General features: G+C 44.9%; 1 protein-coding gene across 1 annotated transcript in view; it reads right to left on the bottom strand.

Annotated features, from left to right (window-relative positions):
* NMT2 (N-myristoyltransferase 2) overlaps positions 1 to 3,472 on the bottom strand; it is a 260,791-nt gene extending 257,319 nt beyond the window's left edge. Inside the window, exon 1 of the mRNA XM_069211591.1 lies at positions 3,255 to 3,472. Within this exon, the coding sequence (XP_069067692.1) occupies positions 3,255 to 3,364 (110 nt within the window). The 5' untranslated portion in view covers positions 3,365 to 3,472. The remainder of the gene's footprint in view (positions 1 to 3,254) is intronic.
* Positions 3,473 to 15,335: the final 11,863 nt, after the last annotated feature.

Here is a 15,335-nt window from a genome sequence, read left to right on the forward strand (position 1 = left end):
CTGCTCGTTCAAGACGCGCCCCAGCCGTAGCACTCCTCGCGGAGCTCCGCGTCCCGAGGAGTGCCTCCATCGACGACCTCCAGGCCCCGCCGTGCAGGTAAGAAAGGGAAAGAAAACCGTCTAGCGTGGGCTAGACAAAAGAACCGGAGGGGATAAGGGTGGGGGGGGTTTTTGAAAGGGGAAGGGAGGGTCTAGAGGGGAGGCGGGAGGCCTCATTGGTTAAAAGGAAGGCGAGGGAGGGACGGGAGGTAATGTTCTTATGCATGTAAAAAAGGAAAGATGCCTGTAGCTCCATGCAAAGAACAGTTTACTTTCAGGTGTATTTTTGTACCAAGACATAATTCAGAGTTCTCTGAGACAAAATATATGAAAGAAGTCTGTTAATCTAGCCACTTCTAATAACAATTCTTTGGCAATATAACAAGGGATTTGGTTTTAAATGTATCTATCTTTTATGTTGATTAACAGCCCTGAAGAAGCGATTACATCGCAAAACACGTTGGCTGGATGTCTACTTTATTGAGTCATGCAACATTTGTCAAATTGATTGAAAGTATACTACCAAAAAGTGTAATTGCATCGAAAATTGGACAAATGAAAAGAATTAACAGCTAGATGGATATATTTTCTATCAGTTAATAAATAATTTTCTTAATCCGTTCTGCTTTCCACAACTACTCTGCATGGCTAAAGCAGTACACTAAATACGCAACTCAAAGTGCTAGATTCACAAAACTGTTGCCTTTGAGAAGGCATGACTTACTCTAACAAAAGCCGTAACTGAGGTCAGGGTGGAGGATGGTTCTTCATAAAAAAGGGTTTCGGAAATTGGACCCGAAAGAGCTAATTAATTAATTTACACTGCCACTGCATGGTGGCATAGGACAGGCAACAAGAGGTAGATTGTATCAACACTGTAGATAGATTCCATTATAGTGTAATTCTCGTTTAGTCAAAGAGCTTGTTGCAGGCCCCATTCCACAGGACCCAACATACTTATTTAGGGGATGGGGTGCACAGGACCTGCAGCTTATTAGGGCTCGGGGAAGGGGACCAAGCGCCTCCTCTTCCTTTTATAATGTAATGAAGTCCCTAGGAATAGGGTCACGGGACCTAATAAGGCTAGGGAAGGAGGGGCATGTGGCCTCCATCCCCTCTTAAAATAATGAACAGCTCCATGGGATGGGGTCCCCGAGGCCTATTATGCTTGGAAGGGGGACTGCACACCCTTCTCCCTTTGTTTAATTGTATTTTGCCCCAGGGGATAGGGTCCTGGGGGCCTTTTAAGGCTTGGGGAGGGAGACTACACAGACTGCTCCCTTTTTTATAGAACTGCCCTTGGGATGGATTTCCCGGGGTTAATTAGGGGCCAGGGAGAGGGCTGCATGCCCCTCCCTTTAATATACATGTTTTGCCCCAGGGGATGCAGTCCCTAGGGCTCAAAGGCCACCTCTATGCTGCGCACGCCAAAGGCTATTATGAGAGGTGTAGGGTTAACAGCCTGCTAGGGGTTTGGTCCCAGGGCCTGGGAGCAGGCCAAGCCTTAAGGGTAACACACCACTACACACCACCAAAGGCTCTGTGCAGCTTGGGGCTGGCTGCCTGTGGGGAATTGGGGGCATGGCATGCATAGTTCCTCACAAAAAAGGGTTTCGGAAATTGGACCCGAAAGAGCTGATTAATTCATTCACACTCCCACTGTATGGTGACATAGGATAGATCGTATCAACACCCACGACAGATTCTGTTATAGTGTAATTCAATTTTAGTCCAAGAGCTTGCTGCAGGCAAACGTGCTTGCTCCCTCCGAACGAAGTCAACTAAAGTGTTTCTTCTTGGAACTCAGCATTGTAGCCCGATTAACTATCACAATAGGAACCAACAGCAATGATACCAACAAACTTTATGGGAAAAAATGCGGGGTACAAAAACTGTCACGATTCCCTTAAGAGGGCTTATAATACATCCTTTCAGTCAAACGGAGGGTTTACAGCGTATTTACACTGACATACATACTTCTTTCGTACTATGTACAAGTTAGATAAGCTGCAGGCGCAACAACTTAATGGAACATTTTCGGAATGCATTACCAACGTTTCCTTCTATCACACACCACAATCCAAATCGTCGCATGGTGCTTACATAATTATATTATTACTTAACTTCACCGTGTGCATTTGAAACACGCTTCCACAGTGAACTGAAGAAGTTGCAGAGGACAATTTGCTGCTGTTGACTGTTCCTGCCCAGGGAGAGGCGGAGCAGAGGAACCCAGTCGCCCTTCTTGCTCTGCCAGTCTTCAGCCTACACAAGGAGGGATGAGGGGGTGGAAAGCATACCTACAGCAGCAGCACAAGCCCAATTATCGCCCACACTAAGTACAATGCGCTTCACCTGCCTCACAGTGGGGAGCTGCACAAGTCACCGACAGGCCCATATCCTCTGCACTGGGTGTAGGTGGACACAACACGCTATGAAAAGCATTGGGTGATAACTGTACCTAGCACCCCACCACCCCTCCCCCTGCTCTGCTTTGCATGTTATTTGCACTGTGGTCTGGTCTCGTGCCCGGTGTTGTTGACCTGGCCTTTTCGCCAGTCTCCCTTCCGCATTATTTTGAAAGACAGTTTATCTTTAATACGTAGTCTTTTAGTGCAGTTGTGTGTGTGTTTTCTATTTGCAAACCATACTACAGTGAAATTAAGAATGCGACAAAAACGCTATTAAAAGCTCATTTAAGGACTCAAACCGCTACTACCCAGAGTACAATGTGCTCATCGCGTCGCTTTCGCTACCCTGTCATACTACACATAACAGCTCAGATGCAAGCTTCTGCTGTTGCCATACAGTCACACTATACATCACAGAGATCAGTCGCTTGCCTCTGTGCTGCTGGCATGGAGTCACACTATACAAAATAGAGCTCAGACGAAGCCCCTGTGCTGTTGGCAAGCAGTCAGAGGGCGAGAGACTCCAGCGAGCACCTCGTGCATGGACTTACTGGCGGCCTAGCACATCCCGCACCGCATAGCCGCCACCACCCCGGCTTCATCCCCAGCGTGCCTGCCGAAAGCTGTTCACGTTTGCAGTCAGTGCACCCCTTTGCCCCGGCGGACTGAAGCACCCCGCTGGCGCGAGCCCAGCCTGCCAAGCGAGGGGACAATGGGAGCGCGAGCAAAGCGCGCGCCCCGCTGTGTCCCGCCGCAGCAGCCAGCCCCGCGCGCCACGCACCGGAGACGCCGCGCGTCGCCTACCCCTTGCCATGCTCCGTTTCGTCTTCGTTGTCCCCGTCGATCCCGCAGGTGTCCTGGTCGTCCAGCTCCAGGCTCTGCTGGCTGGCCGCGGACTCACTGTCCTCCGCCATCGCTGGGAAGAGAAGGCGCAGTTTTTTTTTTCTTTAGCGAGCCAGTGAGAGAGGACGAGAGGGCTGCTCTCCGTTTTGATGGTGCCCCCTCTAGCGTCAGCTCCTCCGCCAATGACGAGGGGAATACTGCACCCACGCACCAGCATAGCCGTGAGATACCGTGCAGCGTGACACCATAGCATCCTCGCTGCCCTGCATTCGCAGCCAGACAGCCCCCGCCTTGGAACTAATCACTTGAGCATTAAATGTGTCTTCCTTTCTTTTTCATTCCAGCAGATCCAATTGCTAAATTAAATTTGCCTAGGCATTGAAGGCGTTTTTCTGACCAGTTTGTTTCAACTAAGAAAAAACCCAAACAGTTTTATTGTTTGCATGTTAAGAGAGTCACTTTTTAAACAACGTTTTAATTGTATAAGCAATAACAACCGTTCAAAGTAGAATAAATATCAAGACATTCAGAACAAAAATAAATCAATAACCATTTACAATCCTGTTAATTGTTAAAAGGTAATGGGGCTGTGAAAATTTATCGAAAAGGGCAAATATAAAACATTAAGAGATTGCCTATTTTTACTAATTTGGACAAAAAATGTCTACAGTACTTGTGAACATGGCCTAATATTTATAGGTTAGAAGGATGAAAGTAAACATTTAAACCGTTCTGTTAAAACCGCCACAGCAGCAAATAGCATGGATCAACAACTCCTTCCAATATAGGCAGAAACGGAAGTTCGTGGAGTGGGGAGTGTATTTCCATCGTTGTATGATCTGGCCCACATAAATTAGGCCAAATGTAATTCTTGTAAATTCACATATAATTCTCGGCAGGAGTGATGCCTGTAAGCAAGGTTGTAAATCATTATTAAGTGACGCTGTGCTTTATAGTGAGCATGGAGAGTTGTCTAGAATAAAGGAACATAGGCGCTGTTGTTTTCTCACAATATACTTAAAACGGCACTTTGATGTTGATAGTACCCAAAAGTGGGTCATCTTCAAAAGCTCAGGCGATTTAGTCATAGCGTCAAAGTGAGATTGTTGTATTTGGTTACAGGGCCTAGCTTCAGACCATATTCTAGACCCGAGGTGATCAATCTTGCAATGTGGTGCTCAGTCTTGCAATTATAAAAAAAGTTATTATGTTTCCCGCGTGGAATGCTGTCTGAATTACCAGACCGAATTCCAGATGAATTTGGGCTTGAGAAGAAGAGGAAGAAGGAACAATGAAAAGCCGATTGCACAGATTGTAATTCTCTATTTTTAATAGGCTGATCAATGATACTGGAGAAACTTCATAGGCATACCCTAGGCCGGCATGAATCTGGCTTTAGTTATGTCCAGTAAAGGCTTCAAAGACGGGCCTGAAAAGTTGTTAGGTAGTTTTAAAATATTGCCTTAGCGTTTTCCAGGTTGATTCTTAGCAGGACATCCACCCATAAAAGAAACCACCTAGCTTGCAGCCTACCATGGACAAAATATCAGAATGCACAAATATTTAGTCGGCTGACTACTGGAATGTCCTATACTGTGTTCGCACTCCCTATCGTACTACACGGATCTGCCCTGTTCATTGGCTCCCGATTTGCACATGGGGAAATAGGCTAATAGGAAGTGTGAAACTGTTTTGCCTCAAGCTTTAACTCCTCATCCACTATTCACCGTCCCTTTCCTTACCTCGTGCAGTTTTGAGGCGCTGCCTCCTACTACTCACCTTCCCCAAAAATCCGTTTTCTCTTTCGGTGTTCCCCTGAGTAGCTACACCTTGTACTTTGTAAGGGGAACTGGAATACTATCGCTTCATTGTTATCATTCGTGTCCATTTCGGGGCAGATTTTTTTCAGCACAGTGCATCAGCGTGTGTGTGTTTTTAAACTTTAATTTGAAATCTCAAACAGCGCTCGGGCCTTTCATTTCATAGGTGGTGTACGGGCTCTTTCACTGTGGATGCAGTGGAGAACGACTCAGGCATTTTGTTCAACAGCTCCGACGTTCCTCTTCAATAAAGAAGGCGGTGGCCTCTGCAAAGACAGGCTCTCAGGCTGTAAGGGGGGTGAGGGGCTTCTGTGCAACAGTCTTCTTAGAGCGAAAGGTTTGCTTCATAACAGCAGATTTAGAGAAGGATGGGTACAGAGGAGCCATTCTCTTTAAGCGTTGAACTACTTGATGGATCCTGAGCAGTGCAGACCGCTGAGGTAAGAGGGTAGTTGTGAATAACTAAAGAAGACACGGCACTGGAAACTATTTCTTACTTGCTGGTATGTGCAGAAGGCCAAGCAGTTTTTAGCAAGAGAAGAAATTATTTATAAGAATACCTGATTTAGGTTGTGAAGATTGCCGTGTGGCATGTGATGAGATTTACTTCACATAACCTAAAAGCATTTTAAAATCTTCTTGCAAATATTTTTTTGAGTGAAGACTCTCAATCTGAATATTAAGAGTTTAAGTCCTGATGTCTCCTGGATAATATGTATGCAAAACATTTGTACCATTACAAAGAGTATCAGTGTTCAACGACCTAGGTGTGGTGGCTCAGCAGACTAATGCATTCTCTCCAAAAATCTCTGTTTGATTTCATGGCTACAGGCTTGGATCACAGTGGGTTCACTCAGTTTTTCATCCTTCTGATGTTGATAAGATGAGTACCATTGAATGGATAACAGTAAACACCCGGGGCGTGAATGTGTGCTTTACAAACATATCTGTAACAATTAATTGTTATAGTGACTCCCTGGGTGCTAATTTTCATAAAAATGGGGAAACACATGCAGAAGCAGCAGCATGTTTCTCCCTCCTTTCTTCATCTCGACCCCGACTAGGCATCTCCGCCGCCCTCACCCTCGCAACCATCCCACACGTCCGCAGAACTACAACCTGCAGTAGATCATTCTCGCACCTCGCCGCCAAAACGTGGAACACTCTTCCCAACCACCTGCAGCAGACCAAAGACCTCCTTAATTTCAGGAAGCTTCTCAAGATCTGGCTGTTCCAGCAGTAGCAGCACCTCTTCCCTTTCTCCCCCCCTAGAGCCTTGAGACCCTCACGGGTGAGTAGTGCCCTTTACAAATTCCTGATTGATTGATGAAAGGAGAAGGTTCTTCAGGAAATATGTCATGGGGACATTTATGTATGCTGGTGTAGCCTATCTCTGAGGCTTTCAAAACAAAACATGAGAATAAAGACAGAGGTGTCTCTCGTATTTAATATGATTCTTTACAGAGATACTGCACTCCATATATGCCTGTGCTCTTCTCTAAACTATGATACTGATGATGGCAGCGACAAGTTTACTGTTGCCAGAGGGCAATATTTTTATGTGGCAGTAACATGGACATCATTTAGGAGTCGCAGCTCTGACAATGCCTTTGTGACCCCTGGCCTCAGGGTTTGCAAAATCAGTGCAAGAAAATGCAGAGGCTCTGCATTACTTACTGTCTGCTTGTTTTTCATTATACTAATAGTGAATGATCTTCTATTATTCACTATTAGTGTAATACAAAATGGAGCACATTTGGGACCTATGGCGGCAGCTGTAGAAAGGTCAAATGGTTTTAGATGTATGTTGTATGCATGCTTGCAGGCTGCACACCCCAACCCCTAAATAAGTATGTTGGGCCCTGTGGAAGGGGCCCCCGGAGGCAAATACGGTTCTGGAAGTGGAGCCATGTGCCTCTTCCCTAAGTAAGTAATTTGGGCCCTCGGGGATGAGGTCCCCGGGGATGAAAATGGCTCAGGGGTGCTGTGTGACCCACTTTCATTTAAATGGTGGCACCAGGGATGGGGACCTTGGGGCCTTATTGTGTTCAGGGAGATGGAACACATGCCCCCCACCCCTTATTGATTACTTGGCCCCAGGGGGTGACGTCCATGTGACCTCATATGGCTCGGCGGAGGAGGGTGCCTGTCCCCTTCCCTTTTTTAATAAAATACAGCCTTGGGGGATGGGGTCCCCGGAGCTTATTAAGGCTCAGGGAAGGGGATCATGTGGCCCGTTCCCTATATAATGTAATGAGATCCCTGGGAATGGTGTCACCAGGGCCTAAAAAGGATCGAGAAGGAGGGCCATGTGGCCCTATTTCCCTTTTAAAATAATGAACGGCTCCACGGGATGGGGTCCCAAGGGCCTATTATGCTTGTCCCTTTGTTTAATTGTATTTTGCCCTGGGGGATAGGGTCCCTGGGACCTTTTAAGGCTTGGGAAAGGAGACTACACAGACCACTTCCTTTTTTATTGACCTGCCCCTGGAATGGGTTCCTCGGGGCCAATTAGGTGTTGGGGAGGCCGCTGCATGCCTCCTTCCCTTAATATACATGTTTTGCCCCCGGGGATGCAGTGCCTGGGGCCCAAAGGCCAACCCTACGCTGTGCACGGCAAAGGCTATGAGAGGTGTGGGGTTAGTAGCCTGCTAGAGGTTTGGCCCCAAGACCTGGCAGCAGGCCAAACCCTATGGCCAACACCCCACTGCACACCACCAAAGGCTCTGTGCAGTGTGGGGCTGGCTGCCTGTGGCAGTTGGATGCAGGGCCTGGATGCAAGTCCTGGGGAATTGGGTCCCTGGAGCTTGTTAAGGCTCGGGTAATGGGACAGTGTGGACCCCCTTCCTTTATAATGTAATGATGTCCCAGGGAATAGGGTCACCGTGGCCTAATGAGGCTAGGGGAGGAGGGCCATGTGCCCCCCTTCCCCTTTTCAAATAATTAACAACTGTAGGGGATGGGATCCCCGTGGTCTATTATGCTCAGGAGGGGGACTGCACATCCTCCCACCCTTGTTTAGTTGTATTTTTCCCCAGGGGAAAGAGTCCCTGGGGCCTTTTAAGGCTTGGGGAGTGAGACTACACAGACTGCTTCCTTTTTTACTGAACTGCCCCTAGGAAGGGTTCCCCAGGGCCTATTAGGGGTCAGGGAGGGGGCATGCAGCCCCCTAATATATTATTATATATAATTTACATATTTTGCCCCAGGGGATATGGTCCCTGGAGCCCAAAGGCCAACCCTACACTGCGCACGTCAAAGGATTATGAGAGGTGTGGAGTATGCATCCTGCTAGGGGTTTGGTCACAGGGTCTGGCAGTAGGCCAAGCCCTAAAGCTAACACCCCACTGCACACCACCAAAGGCTCTGTGCAGCTTGGGCTGGCTGCTTGTGGGGAGTTGGATGGACTATGTCTGACCCCACGCTGTGTGTGATGAAAGACGGTGCATAGCATGGGGTTCGCTCCCTGCGAGGGGAGGGGGATTTGGCTGTTTGTGAGTAGGGTGGCCGCAGGCAGGGGCCCAAGATATTGTTAGCTCTGCTAACTATAACTGGTGAATTTCTGTGTTTTGTTTAGTGCAAAATGTTAATGTTATCACTGGCATATTCACCTAACTATAACGTTACTTTAACTTTTGTTTTTTATTCTAGTGAATATATGTATGTAGGCCATGACTTTTTGTATTTTTTTCTTTGCACCCTTATATGCTTATGCTCATTTAAGGTTTGCCATAAAACCTTTTCATTTTTGCACTACTTCTGGTTCTTTGGATCTCCTTTTTGTTTGTGCCACTGCGACCGTGTGACGAGGAAGCTACGGCGTGGATATATATATCTAGAGAGAGAGAAATATATTTATAAAATACATTGCTACATTGTTACTAACTTTTTTGTGGAAAATTATACTATAAAATTATACTCACAAAGCTAAATGTGGAGATGTCCACCTTTCCTAGCTTTCCAATACAGAGATATCTACCATGGTTGTTGTAATTTAGTAGTGATTAGATTAAGCATTAGCAGAAGACATCTTGTATTTAGCAACTATTGTGAACATTTCGCGGAATCCATTTGTATTCATGGCAGCCATTTTCTCTGCCACATGCTGCCATGTGCTCGCCACGTGCTCTGTCCTACCTTCCTGTTAACTACTCTTGAAAATCTGTCTAGTGACAAGTTATATTTAGCATCTCCCACTTTGCACATGCCCAGTAAGGTCTGCAGCTGTTAGTAATTAGTAACCAACAGTAATGTGTCTACTAATCCTTGAAAACTGTTAGCCCCTCCTACCTGTCGACTGTGCATTTCCATATGACCGTATACGTATATAAGTCTTGCTTCTATAATTGTACCACCTTATTTTAGTCCCTGCGTGGGTATAAAAGGACCATGCTCTCTTAGTTCAGTGTGCTACTTCAAACATTACCAAAGGTATCACCGCATGAGGTTTAATAAACTTTGTGTTTTATTTCAGTTTCTGTGCCAAATTCTTCCTATATGGTCTGAGGACTTTGTGCAGAGAAGGGCGACCCCCTTGCACTAGTAGGCCTTGCTGAGGCTTACTTCGACAAAACTGGCACCCAAACAGGGACTCATCGGCGACTCGGACGCCCGACGGATTGGTCGTGACAAAGGATTGGGATCTCGCTGCAGACGATCAATGCCTGAGGAGACCCCCTGAGGAGACCCGAGTCTTGGCAACCACGGCGTTTTTCCCTTGTTTCTGATTTGACCATCCAGGTGGCGCTGGTCCTCGACTGAGATTCTTTTTGTTCATTCGTCGTGCAGTGACGTTCTTTCTCTTCTATCTCCTTTAAATCATTTATTTCTTTCTTTCTCATTTCCAATGCAACGTTTGGTCGATTTTAGAACTTGCCAGTTGGAACCTGGACGCCCTGTGATTGGTAAGAGCCGTTTTACGGCACTTGCTGTGGGTTTTGATGCCTTTGTTTCACCACTTACAGTGGCTCTCGTGTTTTGGGTGACTAGTCAGTTTGTGTCCTTTGAATTGATATATAAATTGCAATTTATATAGGCAGGTAATGAGGAGAATTTTCTCCAATTTAATTTTGATTTGAACGGCACATTGTACTAGAGGTACTTTAAGTGCTACTTTGATTATAATACTGCATATTCTGCACTATTTTTGGCATGCCTGTTTTTAGCGCACTTTGTAGGATGTGTTGCTTTTGTAATGGTACCAATATGCGACTAGAAGAATCGCAACCGGCACCCCCAGAGGGGACGCCCAATAGAGATATGTATGTTAAACATGGTCTTTCTTCTATAATGTACAGCATATTATGGAATAAATATACTCGTGCGGATCCTGAGTTACGTTGGTCTATGCATGGGTCATCTGATTTGCAAAAGATTGAGTATGTGGAACAATGTATGTGTAAGCGAAGGTCTAGGCAAGATATGTTTGACTGTGTACGAATGTGGGAGAAAGAAGTGCGTGGACGAGTGAAGCGTGAGCAAGCCTTGCTTGAGAAAGAGCAGCGGAAGAATGTATATGTGAAAGCATTGGAAATGAGAAAGAAAGAAATAAATGATTTAAAGGAGATGGAAGAGAAAGAACGTAAATTACAGGTAACTGGCCAATACACTGTTCGGCAACCTCTCTATCCTATCCTCAATAAACTGCACTATGAGTTTTTGTTACTAGATTGCCCTCCACCTCCATATGTCGTTCCTTCTTCCCCTCATGAGTTAGCTGAGGTCTCCGGTTCGGAGCAACAGAAGATACAAGACAGTCGCTCTATGTTGCCTGCTGACCGTGCGTCTGAGCTTAGATCTATAGCTCATAAAGCAATTTGTAGCGTTGTCTCTGCTTCTGAACTTTTAGACAACATGAAAGGGTGGACGGAAAAGGAGCAGCTATATTTTACTGAGGCATTTGGCACAGAAGTTATTGAACTATTTCGGAAATATTCTGATGAGTTCGAGCCCGATGATTTAGCAGCTGATCATAAGCAAATGCGTGATGGTCTTTTTGTTTTCTCCCAGGTGGCTGATGCAATCAGGCGTTTGGTGAAATTATGTGTTGCGGCAGTCCGTTTGCAAGAGGAGAAAAGGGAAAAGCCGTATCAGTTGATTCTAGATCTTCCCGCAGCCATATTAGTTAAGTAAAAAATGATTATTCCCCCTAAAAAGATAGATTGGACTGTTTTAGCGACTTGTAAGCAAAAGGCAGATGAATCGGTCTCTGATTTCTTTACACGCTTTGAAGAAGCATTTCATGATTTTAGCGGCCAGTTATTGTCAGATGATACGAGCAGACATTTGTTCGTTGATAAATATTTCACAAATCTGTTACCAGGAATAGCTAGTCGTCTAAAAGCTAGTGAAAGTTCATGGACTACCTCTACTCTTGGTTTCTCTTTTGACTACGGCTCAGTATTATGAACGTCAGGAATTAGAAGCAAAAGGTAGCGAGGATAAAAAGATTAAAGAATTAAAGACGAAGGTTATGTTGGCTCAAGTTTATGGTCTGCCTTTTAAAGGTAGTGATAGAGGTGGACGTGGATCTTATGGTTCTTCTTACACTCGTTCGAATTTGTCTGTTGATCAGTGTGCGTATTGTAAGAAATTTGGGCATTGGGCTGCCGATTGTCCAGCACTACGTGTTCAGCAGTGTTCACGTGGTCGGGGACAAATGAGAAATCGCTCAGGATATTCAGGGCCTAGAAGAAGCACGAATGATCATGCTAGGTTTGATGCTAATGTACGAAGGCAGGATGGGTTTAACACTTTTGATAGACGGAACCAATACCAGATGTCTAACTATGTGCAGCCTGATTTCCAAGATTCTGCTTATGCATAGGATTGCCTAGGATGGGGTAAGGAATCAGTTGAAGTTCCAGTAGATCAGAGGGGTCCCTATGTTACAGCACATGTTTTGGGTTCTACTGATCTGTTTCTGGTTGATACAGCAGCTACTCGTAGCGCCTTGTCTAAACAATTGGTTCCAAGGGCTCCCTTGTCTGGCTTAACCATTACATTGATAAGTTTCGATGGAACACCTTCCCATAGCCCATTGTCACAACCACTTGCATTCCATATTGATAAATTTACTGCTCCATGTCCGTTTTTGCTTTCTCAAAATACACCAGACAATATTGTGGGTCTTGATATGCTCAAGTATTTCAGGGCTACAATACGATGGTCTCCTGAAGGGGTGCTTGTTATTTTGAATGATAATCATCCTGTGATGGAAAGAGTTTGTCTTGTTAAAGAGGATATTGTATTAGCTTCACTCCCTAGTACTTTGTGGGCTACTTCAGATACTGATGTGGGACAAATTATTATTCCACCGGTACATATCATTGTCAAGGAGGGAGCTGTATTGCCACGTTTGCCTCAATACAATATTTCACAGGAGGGCGAAGAAGCACTCACACGAATTGTGCATGATCTTATTGCAGTTGGAGTTGTTGAGAAAGTTCCGTACAATGTTTGTAACAGTCCGATTCTTCCTATTCTGAAAAAGGATACTAATACAAGGATTTACCGATTCATTATTGATTTACGAGAAGTGAATAAGATTGTGGTACCACAATATCCTGTGGTATCTGACATCATGACACTTCTTACATTGGTTCCCCCGACAGCAACTACGTTCTCTGTGATAGACTTGAAGAATGCTTTCTTTTCGATCCCTATTCATCCTGACAGCCGATATTTGTTTGGTTTTACTTTGAATAAACGATCATATAGATTTTGCAGAGTTCCTCAAGGCTATACTGAGAGTCCTAGTATTTATAGTCAAGCGTTAAAACGACAACTTGGTTCTTTTGTTTTGCCTGAAAGTGTGGCTCTCATACAATATGTCGATGATATTTTGTTGGCAGCTGATACCCCTAAGCAATGTGAAAAGTGCACTTTGTCCTTACTTTCTTTTCTTGCTTCACACCATCATAAAGTGTCACGAAAGAAATTGCAATATTTTAGACCAAAGGTAACCTATTTAGGTCACCTTTTGTCTAAGGAGGGCCGTGCACTTACATCAGAATGTATTCAAGCAATTTTAGACACACCAGTACCCTCTACTCAGAAAGATGTTCGTGCATTCCTTGGTCTTACTTCTTTTTGTAGGCAATGAATATTAGGGTTTTCACACATTGTCAAACCTTTGCTAGCACTTTTGACTAAAGATACTCCAATGCCCCTCCCATGGACAGATGAATGTGAGACTGCTTTCCTGCAGCTACGACAAGCCCTTTGTTCAGCACCAGTGTTAGGTACTCCAGATTACACGAAGCCTTTTGCACTTTACGTACATGAGAAAGATGGATGTGCATTGTCAGTTTTAGTACAGACACATGGCTATAAGCAGCGTCCCTGTGCATATTTTTCAGCAGTACTTGATCCTGTTGCTCGACCGTTGCCTGGGTGTTTTCGTTCAGTTGCGGCAACAGCTGTGTCAATACGTCAGAGTGAAGGGATAGTTTTGTCACATAAGCTGTTGGTGTTAGTACCCCATGCGGTTGATGCTCTTTTAAATCAAACAAAGACGCAACATTTAACTAGCGCTCGCCTGACAGGATATGAATTGACATTGCTGGCTCCTCACATTACACTGATGTGCAACACTAAATCCAGCCACTTTGTTGCCATATCCGGTGACTCAGCCTCAGTCACAAGAAACACATGATTGTATATTCCTTACCGAAGAACAGACAAAGGGTCGTATTGATTTGCAAGATACGCCCCTTCCAGATGTAGACAGGGAATTGTGGGTTGATGGGTCTTGTTTGAAGTTGCCAGACAGTATGACCTCAGCTGCATATGCAATCACTACAATACACATGGTAGTGGAGACAGCTCGTATACCACAGAAGTCAGCTCAAGCAGCTGAACTAATAGCTTTGACACGCATGTGAGCTTAGTACTGACTTATGTGTGAATATTTATACAGACAGCCGATATGCTTTTGGAGTGGCTCATGATTTTGTTTTGCTTGGAAGGAGAGAGGCTTTCTCACATCCCACGGGATGCAGATAATGCACGGAGAATTAGTGCCTAACCTCTTGACTGCACTGACATATCCAAAGAAAATAGCTATTGTGAAATGTAGTGCACACAAGAGAGTAACCGATAAGATAGGGCAAGGTAATGCCCTGGCAGATCGCGTAGTACGTGAGACTGCGATGCAGCGAAGTACTACTTCTATGTATGTAGTGAAGTCACAAGCTGAACGTTGGCATAATGCTAGACAAGACGTATTAGATATACAGAAATCTGCTTCTGTGAAAGAACGTGAACAATGATCTGAAGAAGGAGAATTGGATGATGAGGGCTGTTGGCGGAATAAGCATATGGATAAATGGAAATTGCCTATAGCTTTTGTACAACCTATGGTTCAGATGGCACATGGACTGGCACATGTTGGAGCTTCAACAATAACGAAGTTGCTTACGCACGTTTGGGAGCATCCAGAAATTTCTAGTACAGCTAAGAGAGTAGTACAGTCTTGTTTGATCTGTTTACAATACAATCCTGGAAAAGGGACACGAACTCCTGCGGGAGGGTTTGCTACACCAACTGCACCTTTGGAAGTTCTACAACTGGATTATATTCAGCTTGAACGCTGCAACAATTTAAAGTATGTCTTGGTGGTGGTATGTGCCTTTAGTAAATGGATAGAGGCGTACCCCATAAAGGATAATACTGCCATTACCACAGCGAAGGTGCTTTTGAAAGAATTTTTCCCTAGGTTTGGTGTTTGCAGACTTTTATGGAATGATAACGGACCTCATTTTGATGGGGAAGTTATTAAGTATGTCCTGAAAGGATTAGGGATCAAACAGAAGTTCCATGCGGTTTTCCACCCACAATCAGCAGGGTTGGTGGAAAGGTATAATGCTACTTTGAAGCTGAAGTTAGCGAAGATACAGGCTTCCACATCTTCAACTTGGCCGGATGCATTACCGTTGGCATTATTGTCTATTAGGTCAGTGCCACACTCTAGAACAGGTCTTACCCCCTATGAAATAGTATTTGGAAGGCCAATGAACATTTGGAGAGTTCCTAAGCCAAATTCTGTATATGATGTACCTTGTGTCCTGATGAATGATTATTTGGCACAGTTAACCTGCAATTTGGTTTCTAGTCATCTACAGGTTCGAGAAGCACTTCCTGACAGATCTACAGGTGAAGGCCATGAACTCCGACCTGGTGACCAGGTGATGATTAAGTCCTTTGAAAGATCAAGCAGCTT

Source organism: Pleurodeles waltl, chromosome 10, assembly GCF_031143425.1.
Source record: "Pleurodeles waltl isolate 20211129_DDA chromosome 10, aPleWal1.hap1.20221129, whole genome shotgun sequence".
In the NCBI taxonomy this organism is placed as follows: Eukaryota; Metazoa; Chordata; class Amphibia; order Caudata; family Salamandridae; genus Pleurodeles; species Pleurodeles waltl.